The following is a 12019-nucleotide window of genomic DNA, read 5'->3' as shown; positions in this document are numbered from 1 at the left end:
CAGATATTCTGCTTAGAAAGAACAAGTACTTTTTGTGATATATAAATTAGGGGTCCTGGGACCCTGAACCCTGAGTTAAGAAAAGGTGGGGTTTGAACTGGGAACTGGAAGCTTGTATTAGAGAGAGCTCAATGTGTGGTGTCCCAGGACCCTGACTCTAGAGAGCTCTGCCTGGAATCTCAAGGAACATTGCCTCTTTAGTGAGATATATGGCTTCATAATTAGCCCCTTGCATTTTTTCATGAGTGCTAGCATCAGCGTTCTACAATGTGTTTCCCTGATTAACAGCTGCTTTGCAACTATTTCCTTGTGCCACCGATGACCATATTTGTCAAGTTAGTCCTGACAGAGCACTGATTTCTTACTAAAATGCAGCATTTCTGTTTGAAGGGGTTCTCTTGTTGCTCACGGTGCCAGGCTTTTAAGTCAGCCCTTGTTACAATGCGAGCTGGCTTTAGCCTGACGCTTGTTAACAGGATTCTGGGTATCTCCTTTGGAGTAGGAGTACAGAAGCCTTTCACAGACAATTTAATCTTCTGAGCTTTGCAAACATGCAGCCTTTCCCAGGGGGGTGGGATGGGAGAGGGGGTATTGCAGTAGACTATGTATTGATCAGTTCAATTTGCCCTGTAGCCGTGGCCTTCTGCTCTGGCTAAAATAAGGTTAGCTTTTGTTAATACTGCCATATTATTTTTAATACACTTTAAAAAAGATAATTCCCAATACTTGTACATACGCCATATATATTTTCAGTGTTGATTGCCTTCCGCACATGTAATGTAAACTATCTGGGCATAGTTCATGGCCTGTGCCTCCGCTGCTTAATGAAAAGGAAGGTTGCATTTAAACAGACACAAAGCTGTTCAGAGACAGACCTCCCCTCACAATGTATAATCTCAGACCCAACCTTTAGTTCCCAGGTCATCCTGAAGTCTTGCTCTGTGAACAAATACTATTCAGTAATAATTTACAGAGGATCCCCAATATTAGGGGATCTAATAAATGTCTCACTCATTGCTCCCCCAGTGGCACTTTAGTCTGTTTTCTATCTTCATCTCTGTTTTCAAGTCCTGAATAGCTGTGAGGGTGTGGGATGATTTTTTGGAAGGGGGTGGGGAAGGGGTTGCTTGCCCCTGCATCATCTTCTGAACCATGTGTTTTATTTTTCACATGCCAGCAGCTGATAAAGCAGCTTGGGTTCCGTATGTAAAAACCCTGTTGCTGTGAGAATAATAATAAAGAGGGCTGACTTCACCTTCCTCGCCAACACCAGAGGAGAGGGAGATTGGGGGTGTGGGTGAGGGATCTTGGACCAATGTCAAAGTGCAGTGCCTTAGCCTGGAATTTCCCCAGCTTGCTGCACTCCCGCAACATCTGCAGTAAAGTTCCTGTCTCCATGTTACATCTGTGACATTGAGGTGGAATATTTGCCTGAATTTATGTAATTTGGCTGAACACAAATATATCCCATGAATAGCCACATTCATCTTCTAATTAGAAAATCAAACGGTATCCCAATATTTGCTGCAGCGTTCTCCCCACAGTATTTCTGATCAAAAGTGTGTCTGATTCCATTGCAGAAGAAGGGTTGATGGGATAGCAGGTTTATGCTTTTATACTTTTAACAACTAAATACACTATTTTTCATTAAGAAAAATAAAGGACAGAGATCTACTGATTAAATGTGGTCTGCTGGCCACTGTGTGCTGGGAGTCTGAGAATCTGAGTTGGTAATATGATGATTCACGCTACTTGGCAATGTCCTAATATTAGAAAATTTTGGTCAAGTGTTACAAATGTTACATAAATAGTATGGAACAATATGTTTCCAACTGAGTCAGAATTCTATTTGCTGTATGGTTTTTCATCTATGCATGAGACTGCAACGTTTTGTGTTATTTAATTTTATTTTATTTTTAATGGACTGCAATTGTTCTTGTTCATTCAAATAGAATGATCCTTAGAAAGTAGGAAAGCTCTCTTGTCCCTTCTTGTAAAAAAATTGGCATGTTATCATGGCCAGAATTGTTTCATACGAACATTTTATACACAAGATACATGAGGAAAACGAAGGAGATTCAGGTGAGGATAAGGGAAGAATATATCTCTTCTCTAAAGGCAAGCACAAACTTCTAAACTAGAGAAATATAGGCTCAGGAGGCATTTTGGAGATGGTATGTCATGTTATTTTTAATAACTGTTTTTGTTGAAATGTTTACATTTTGCAAAACAAAAATATCTCCCAATAAATGGCTGCAATCGATATAACATTAAAAATGGATATACTTAAGAAAATAACTGAATGGAAAAAGTTTCATTTTAGATTCTTTTTTTTTAATATAAACTGATAATATTAATGTATGAATCCAAGAGCTTGCAACATTAGGGTTCCGACAAGTCCTTTGTGTCTGTTTTACAAGCTCACTAGAAGCGGGAGGGGAATGTGGAAGAGTTCCCAAAGAAACAAGTAATTAACATAAGAAGGAAAGTGGTTTTGATATGTTCGCACATCTATGTGTCTGCTTATTTGGGCATCTTTCTTATTCAGCACATTATCCTAAAGTTATTAGTTTGGATGCTTTATATTTCTGCATTGGGCGTAGTGATATCGGAGCCATTTAAATGCGTGATTTGCCTGTCGCCAGCATTTCCAAGGGACAGATCAAGCGGCACATAAACGAGACCAAAATGTACTTTATGTGGGGTGTTCTGCTGTATTATTTTATGACTTGAAATTATTGAATGTAAACTAAAAAAATCCAACTGTTCCCCTCCCCCCTAACTTTGAAGTGTGCCGGGACTTTGTCAAATTCCCGTTAAAATAAAGATGTCAATTTCATCTCCCTTCCAAATTCATTTATCATGCTTTTTTAAAAGGTGTTTTCTGCTTTACCTGATGTTTAAATTGGATTCGTTCGTTTATGCTGTTCTTTGCTGTATCCCCCACGTTTTTCTTAAATGAATTAGTAATGACAGCGTACTCCATCATACCCTCTCTACAGCCACTTTAAGGGAAGCCTGGTGATCTAAACCTTTTAACCTATTAAAGATGATTTTCCCCAATTGAATCAGACCCACCACAGGTGTAATAACTAATCATTTAAACTACACCTGCTATTATGTATTTTTAAGCCATTATGCATGTTGGATAGATGATAATTCATGTTTATTGCATTGTCCAATGGATCCGTTTTGCCTACACTAGCCTGATTAATGTATTTAAAGAAATAAGAGATGCAATTTAAAAAAAAAACACATTGATGGAATGCACTGAGGAGTACATTGAAAGTGCCATTAAACCCATCAGAACTTTGCTCTCTGACCAGAAATGCATATTCCAAGGGCTGGATTCAAAACCAAGGTGAAACTTGTTCATTTCAATGGTGATGCTAGATTTTTTTTTTCTGTCATGAAAATTTTTTAAAACAACTTTAGATCTTAACTCTAGAAGCTACATTGTAGCTTGCACTTCTTGAGACCTGCAAATCTTCTTTCTCCTCTTGCACTCAGTACAGCTTATAGGGAATGCAGATGCCACCATTTGGGGTGAAAACCACACTCTTCTTCCTTGTATATGGTAGACCAGCTTCATCTAAGTACAGGGAGGGAGCAATCTCTCACCTCAATATGGATATGTCTGTCTTCTAAGTCAACTTCAAGCAAGTTATCCCCTTCTGTGCCACATCCAGAGCAGATATCTTTTATAGAGGCAGATCAGATGGTTTTCCACAGTGCAGCAGGAGGATGTACCGTGTATGGGACTGGATGGCTGAGGGGATTAATATTGGAATATGGAGCTTTTCTCTTAGTCCTGTGTGGTATGACCCATAGTAGTCACAATGTGGTGACTGTTCAGCAGACTGTGTGAAATGAGTTGGTGGGCCTCAGCTCTGTGCACTGCATCAAGAGCACTATTACAATTGGTGCAAAATTGGCCTCCTTCTAGATAATATCAGCAGAGAGACAAAGGATTGAATGGGCTATGGAGAGTCAACTCCCTTCATATCCTTAATGGTGATTCCTCTAGAACAGGCCTGAGGGACATAGGCAGGGGTGTGTGTGGAGATTTGCCCTGTTATATACACTCTATACATAGAGAGGAATCCAGCACCTTTCACTTGCACTTTAAGGGACTGCAATCATTGTGTGGGTGCAAAAAGTGTCATCCCAATCCTTACACTCTATGGAAATATGGGCCTTTAAGTCCTAAGTCACTTAAAGGTTCATCTTCTAGAGCATCATGAAGTCAAAGTTCTGAGACCAAAACTGTATATAGCTTCTACCACAGAAGAGCATAAATATAACCATTTATCTGCCCAGTTGGGTCACTTGGAAAATAAAACTTAATCTTTATGTCTTTGGTAGGTTAGTGTGATCCAGGACAAGGAAAATAACGTCTCACCTGCTAATAACAGTATCAGGTATCCTAATGGAGTTTGTTTCACACTAAGCAGTGTTTCAGCTTGGTAAAAGATGTTCAAGGAGAAACTTCTCTAAGTCAAGCTATTAATACTGTACTATCTGATTAGAGATGGGCCTGAGCCACAAATTCTGATCTGGATCCAAAGATTCCCCAAAGTCAGATCCGGTGTCTGGTCCAGTTTGTCAACATCTGATGCTGGGTTTGATGCCTTGATGGTGTAGTTCAGAATTTATTTAGAATCAGAATTTTGAATGTTCTTAACTCAGAGCTTTTCACTCTTCTGTTTCTCCAATCTTCTCACCCTAATCAGATCGCAACAGCAGTGAAATTTCTACAGAACTCCCGGGTCCGCCAAAGTCCGCTCGCAACCAGAAGAGCGTTTCTCAAGAAAAAAGGTACAGATTCATCAGTCTCATTCTCTGTTCTTAGTATTAATGAGGGGGCTTGGGACTGGGATGTAGGCCAGGAGTTATTGCTGTGGGAAATTAGGTATTGAGGGGAAAAATATCTCTTGTCCCAGGAAATTTTTAGTGAGGGGTCAAGGCAGCACCTTTTTCCTCCCTGCAAGTCAGAGGTAATATTGGCACTAGACATGGCATTATAGAATGAGTTATGGGAATTTGGGGGTTAACTACCAGTAGAGGTCTTCAGAAGCGATGATAGTTTAGAGTTACAGGCTAGATGGTCAATTCTAACTCCTTAATGACATTGGCTTTAAAATGACCAGCTGTAGTTAAAAGGTCAACTGCTTCAGAAGAGAGCCGGAGAGAGGAATGAAGGAAGAGGGACATGGTAAGAGTAAACAAGGTCAGGTTAAGGTCAAGCTTGGGGTCAACCTGACTTTCAGCCTGAAATGGCAGATTACTGACCGTGCATGGCCCTTTATATAGCAGGAGCAGGACGGATCCTGACAAATCCAATATCGTCTCAAGCCAGTGGAACCTGCTTTGGCCACAGCCTGATGATAGTTTTCCCTTCTGTTTATAAAGGAACTGACTTTATTTTTTCTTTTGATGTTCTGAAGTTTTAAGACAACAATTTAGGAATTTACTAGCACATTTCAGGTGAAGTTTAATCCAGTGCAGATTGCCCAACCAAGAACCCTCCACATGACTTAAGTCCTTAGCGTGGGACTTACATGATAAAGAGGCTCATGCCCTGGAGTGAATTTCATGCTTTACAGAGTTAGAAAAGGTAGTTTAAGTGCTGGATGGGGGTTGGGGGTGGGTGGGCTGTAAGTTCAAACTCCAAAATTATGGGGGATGGGAACCCATTTTTACATTAGTGTTGTGAATATTACAGTGTAATTTGAATTCTTCAGCCAAAGACCTTGAGCTGTGGAAAGTAAGAAACCCCGGGGCTATATTAGCCAGGTTGGAGATATGAATTGTTTAGTGAAATCCATGAGACTTGATGGCATGAAATAATCTACTTACAGGGACCCCTGCTCATCTTGGGGCAGAAAGCACTAAGGATGGAATGGCAGGAGTTGTGTTCTAACAGCTTTGCCGCAGAGAGTACGGTGCAGGTACATCAATTGGAATAGGGTCCTTTCCCCACTGACCCTAGTGTCAGTTACAAAGCAGACCAGCAAGGGGGTGCAACTCTGCTAGGTGTGTTGTTTGTCCTGCTCTGCCATCAGGATGGCATTGGATTTGCCAGTATTTGGAGCTTGTTGGCCACTCTCCTCTGTGTTTTTCCTTGAAATATGTGGACCTACGGGGAGCAATTAATCATAAAAGCTTGGGGATTTCAACTCTATCATCGAAGCAATGAAGCAGGGGAAAGCTGAGCCTAAAAGCTGTGCTGATTACCCGGGGTAACCTGATACAAAATCTATTGTTGCCGAGAGATTCTTAGCCCTCAGTATATCGTGCAATATTATAACCGCCTGATCTTCTCCTCTGCTGACAATGACCAGTTATTCCTCATTTTCTCTCTCAACGTAGCTGGGTTAGAATTTCATTTGCAGAAGGTATTTAGAGCAATTTAGAGACAAATGTCTCTGGTGTTTGCTCTGCACTTCCCCACCGCAGGCTTCGCTGAGCAGTTTTTAGTATCAGGAGCTCCATCTAATCTGTTTAATTTTAATAAATCCCTGACTGGGAGAAGAGGAGGGGTGGGGAGAAGGAGGCAGAGAGACACTGTGGCCCGACTAATACTTCTTGTGAATTACTTTGCTAATAATTACCAAAGAGGAGAAACTGTTTGGTAGAACTGTTTGTTCCTGTTTGTTAATTCCCTCCCTCCCCTTTGTGCTAATTGCTCATATGGAAACTTAACTGTAGGAGAAAGGAAGGAACAGAGTCCAGCAATACCTGCACCCAGGAGTCATTGGGAACTTGATCATATGGGATCTGCCCACTTGATCATATAATGTTACCTTTGCTCAGTGCTCCAGAGCAAAGAGGCGCACATGTACATCATGCCAGTTGTGCCCTAAGGGGCAGGAAAAATTCTGTCCTAACCCTAGATGTGACTAGTTCAACCCTGGGCGCATATGAAGGAGAATTAACATGGTTGAGTATTCAGTTCCATTTATACCCTGAGATCTACCCATTGGTATTCTAAGTAACTGTCCAGTGTTTTTCCTGAATTCTAGTCAAGCGTATTCTACCAGGACTTCCTGGAGTAGAAATTTCAAGACTTATCCTCTGAGGAAAAAATCCTGTCCATGTATTCATTAGTAATTACTGTGCAAGTCTGCAGCATGTTGCATCAAGGATCTTGTGACTTCGAGAATCATAGAGATTAAGGCCAGGAAGAACCACCAGATCATCTTGTTGGCCTTCCTGTATTTCACAGGCCACTGACACCACTCAGCACCAATCCCAGAGCCTAAGCTTCAGCCCACAACCGAACATCGACAGTGCAATTTTATAGCCCTGCAAACTGAGCCCTATGAGCCCTAGTCAGCTGACACGGGCCAGCCATGGGTGGTTTATTGCAGTGTATACATACCCTGAGAGGGTTAAGCTGCCTGACCTAAGGGCACACAGCAAGGCAACGACAGAGTTAAGAATAGAACCCAGGAGTCCTTACTAGCAGTCCCCTGTTCAAACCCCTAGACAACACTCCTTCCTTATATCATATATTATATCATATATCCTAGCATATCTATCATACCATATCATAAACATTTCTACAAACCCCTATGTTAAAAATAACTTTGTACATATCTCTGTAGGGAATAATACAGAGGCATCATTTCCTGGGAGGATTTTGCAGTTGGTCTGGTTGTAGTTTCTTCCAGCAGATTTTGCTGCAGAGAGTCGGGCAGGGCCACTGCCTTTCTGAGAGCTGTAAGCAAAGAGATTGATACCCTGGCTGTGGGGGAGCTCTCCGCTACCCTAGTTGCAATCTGTTCCAGTAGGAGTGGATGTAGTGAATGTAGGGGTAAGAGCACTGGCAGCAGGGGTACTCCCAGGTACTGCAGTCTCAGTTTTGCTTAGGAAATTTCATGTCTGGGACTTGCAGTGAAACAATGCCTTAAATTATAATCTTGCCTTTTTTAAATAAACATCTCTTTCGTGAAAAGGCAAATTCAATTTTGTTATTTTTAAACATTATTTAATATAGAAATTGTGGTCCCAGAGGTGCATGTCAGTTCAGTGGGAAATGAAGGTTACTTTAGAATTATCAGCTGGGTTGGTTTTGTTTTCTTGTGAAACAGCAGCTGGGTGGTAGTGCAGGGAGGCTGCCCCTATTTCTGTCCAGTTAAGAGGTTGGGGGTCATATATTACAGGCCTGGGATAATAAGCCTGATGAAGATGGAGAGGGTGAGGAAAGTGTCCTGAATTTAAGGTCCTTCAAAAGTTCAATGAGATTTCTGCATCATCTTGAACACTTTAAAACTTTCTGAATACAGAGACATTAATGAGAAACATGAAGTTATTAGAATCATTTATCATTTTCTTTGAAGCTTACACTAGCATTTTGTGTAATTTATGACATTTCCTCCTTTTTATTTTGAACTTCTTCAGATGAAGGGGAAAAGCAGCTGTTTTCCTTCAGAGTATCTGAAAGAAAAAAAAAAGATGCTGTTTGTTTTTTGTCCAAGTAGCTGATTCTGCTGATGAATCAGTGGCGCCTGGGGAGTAGTTAGACAACATGTGGGGTTTAAACCCTGGTGGAAATATGTCTGTTGTTGAGCTGTTGAGGCTCAGATGTCCTGTAATGCTCAACTACCCATCCAGTAGCTCATGCAGGTTAAAATTGTGTCTTTTGAATCTATAACATGTGACTGCAAAGGGAGGATGGTCCAGTGGTTAGGGTGCTAGGCTATGGCTTGGGAGCCTCTGTCCAAATCCCTGCTCAGTCATAGACTTCCTGTGTGACTGTGGGCAGGTTACTTAGCCTCTGTTCCCCATTTGTGAAATGGAGATCATAGCACTGCCCGACTTCACAGGAGTAAGGAGAATAAATTCATTCAAGATTGTGAGGTGCTCAGGTACTACATTGCTGGGGGCCTTATAAGTACCTTAGATAGACTATGGTCACTGTTGAATTACATTGGGGAGGAGTAAATCCAGAAATTTGCAGGGTCAGAAACTCTCTTTAGAACACTTATTAGCTTGATTGGTACTTTGTATGTTCATATACACCTGCTTCCCAACCGAGTCAAACTTCTGTTTGATGAGCTGCGCAGGAGGTCAGTGGGAAGCTTTGCCCTTAACATGTTGGGTCTATTAATCTGTTTCATTACCTCGGCTTGTAGAAAGCAAGTTAATACAGAAGTTTTTCCGCGGCTCTGTTGCCTGTGGGTCCCACACAGCTTTTGCAGTGCAGTTCAAGTAAAGATTATGACAGCAGTGGGAGGTGGTTGTCAGACTGGAGGATAGAAGGCAGCTGGAGGTGAGGGCTCCTAAGCTGCTGATAAAGAGGCAATGCATGAATTATGGAGTTTGAAGTGCCCCACCCCACAAAAGGACAAAAGGTATTTACTCCTCAGGAAACAAAAGTACTGAATCCAGGAATCTGCTGTAGAAAATCAGCTCACTTCTCTTCCTCCTTTTAATCAACTGCATTCCTGGAAGTTGAACCCCCCACCAGTAACTAAACAGCCTCTTTGCTGAAGACAAACCGCTGCAGATCACCTTGAGGATGGGAGAGGAGGGGCCACAGCCTGAAGTTGGAGAGTTTTAAGGGGAGTAAATTCTTCTTCGGATTTCAATTTAACTCTCTTTTATTACTTTCCTTTTTTATAATTTAAGTCCATTTCATGAGGCAGTTTGCATGTCCTTGAATGGAATCTTGTTACCATGAAAGCTTTTTTAGCATTGATTTCATAAGTCTTAATTTAATAGCTCCATCATTACTGAGAAGCCCTGAGAGTGAGGCCCTAGCTTTCCAGGTCACTGACCTTTTAATTACAAACCTTGTTCTGATGGCCAGGTTATCGACTGGACAGCTCCCAGCTTCTGCCCCCAGGATGAAAGTGAAAATAACGGCCTTTCCTCCCCCACCTCCAGAAAAGGGAGGAAAAGAAAAGTAACCTCTTGTGTTTCTAAAATTAATTTTCTCCTTCAGCTTTACTTTGTAATTAATTCTTTAACGTGTCTCAGTGAAGCTTGAACAGTTTTTACAAAGCTTTTCCTTGAGCACAAAACGCAGTGCAAGTCAACGGAGTCCAGTGACAGCTCATGCAAAAAGATCCAGTTAGTAATGTGCTGCCAAGACCCACCCCTCCCAGGAGGATTGTGGAGGTCTTCTCCTCCAGCTTCTGAAGACACACTTAGTTTGACTCAGGGATATGTAGAGGGGGTCGTAGATCCAGACTAGTCTAGTCATTCTCTCTTGACTTAGCAGGATATGGATTTAGGAGGAGAGCGGCAAGAAATGGAGCTAAGGCATTAAGAGACAGATTTTCAGCCAGCCTTTGTTTTTTGTGTGCCTATTTCTGTGCATGCAACTGATTGTGCTAGTGGTTGCTTGTCCCTTATCGCACATGCAGATTGGATAACTGGCTGTCCAGCTGTCTAAATGGTGTGTGCAAATGACTATGCAGACCCCATGAGTAGCATGGACAACAAAAAAGGGATGGAAAACTAGAGGCCAGAGATGAAAATATGGCTGTTAATAACTTTAGTTTGTTTTGCAATTACATGAGAATTCTCACTATATTATGCATGCAATACAACCGGAGCCAACAACCTCAGACCAGAGTAAGAGAAAAGAGCTGAATGGAATGGCCCAAACCAGGGAGGATGCTTACTCCAGACAGCGATTCAGAAGTTTGGAACAGCCGCTCAGATATGATAAAAACCTTTGTAGACAGATAAAACGAGAGTGCTGAAGAGAGGTTGGATGGCACTTTCCCATGGAAACAGAGTATTTGCAAAGTAAATAATTGTCTACATTTCTCTAGTGCATTTCATCTGAGGCTCTTGGAGCACATTATACCCATCAGCTGATTCAGACTCTCATCACCCTCTTAAGAGGTATAAAAGGGTTATGATGAGATCACTTCACCTACCATTGAAATGGAGCTACCTTGAAGGTACAATACAGCAGCTGTTTAACTCTGTTGCAAGAATTTTAGGACAGGAAATGAAGAATACTGTATCCAAGTGATCTTGCAGGGGGAGACTTGTAGGGATGGAGAATGTAATTATCTGAGTTAAAAATTTGCTAAGATACTTGAAAGGACCAGGGCATCTTCAACAACCACAAAGAGTCGGGTTCTCTGTTTTATGTCTCTCATGAAAGGCACAGCCCAGTATCCTTTCACATTATTCTAGGACACTGGCTCCTTATTAAGTTTGAGGAAAGAACACCCAACACCCCTTTCTGCAGTATTGTTGTGGTTGTTAAGGCTAATTCCCCACTCTGGCACTTTGAGTGCAGAAGGTGGGGGCCCTCAAGGATTTCAAAAAATAAATATTGGCCATTCCAGGCTTGTATTAAACTCCCAAAATTACAACTTCTCGCTGACCTGGGATGAGTAGATGCAGCCACCACCCAAGTGCAGAACCTCTTTGAGAATCCAGGAAGGCGCAGTTGGGAATTCCTTCCTGTGGGGTACCCTCAAGCCCTTTCACCCGCCCTCCGGGGAAGAGCTGAGAAAGAAAGAAAGAAAGAAAAAAAAAGAAATCAGCTGTTCCCACCAGCTAATTAAACAACCTATGCACAAACCTCTTAAGACACAAAAATCCAATTCTGTTCTTAAAAAAGGTAAATTTTATTAATTAAAAAGAAAGAAAGAAAGAAAATACATCTGGGAACTTAGGCATTTGCTAGATTTAAAAAAAAAAACCCTACAAGGATTAAGCATCAAGAATAGCTTTCTTGAGGTCCATCTTAAAGGTTACAAGCAAAACAAAAGCACCTGGGGTTAGCACAGAGGAATCCACAAGCCATAAAGGAATAAAAGAGATAAAGCTAACTGCGTCTTCCTAGACATTTCCTGATATACTTACATATCTGGGGTTTCAAATGAGTAGTTTCTAGGTATGATACTTATGGGTTTTCATACCTGTAAGCTAAGCTCTTACAGCATAGGTCTGTCCTGTCCCCCTCTCCCCAGAGAACAACTCAGACAGATAAAAGGGGAGTCATTTTACAATTTTAAAAAGTTCTAGCCTTCCCATTGACTCT

General features: G+C 41.5%; 1 protein-coding gene across 1 annotated transcript in view; it reads left to right on the top strand.

Annotated features, from left to right (window-relative positions):
• The window catches only part of PEX14 (peroxisomal biogenesis factor 14), a 101104-nt gene that overhangs the window by 45388 nt on the left and 43697 nt on the right, over positions 1–12019 (top strand). The window contains exon 3 of the mRNA XM_039509588.1: positions 4734–4818. Within this exon, the coding sequence (XP_039365522.1) occupies positions 4734–4818 (85 nt within the window). The remainder of the gene's footprint in view (positions 1–4733; positions 4819–12019) is intronic.

Source organism: Mauremys reevesii, linkage group 21 (assembly GCF_016161935.1).
Source record: "Mauremys reevesii isolate NIE-2019 linkage group 21, ASM1616193v1, whole genome shotgun sequence".
Taxonomy (NCBI): Eukaryota; Metazoa; Chordata; order Testudines; family Geoemydidae; genus Mauremys; species Mauremys reevesii.
The sequence above is the reverse complement of the archived record's forward strand: the minus strand, read 5'-3'. Positions and strand labels throughout refer to the sequence as shown.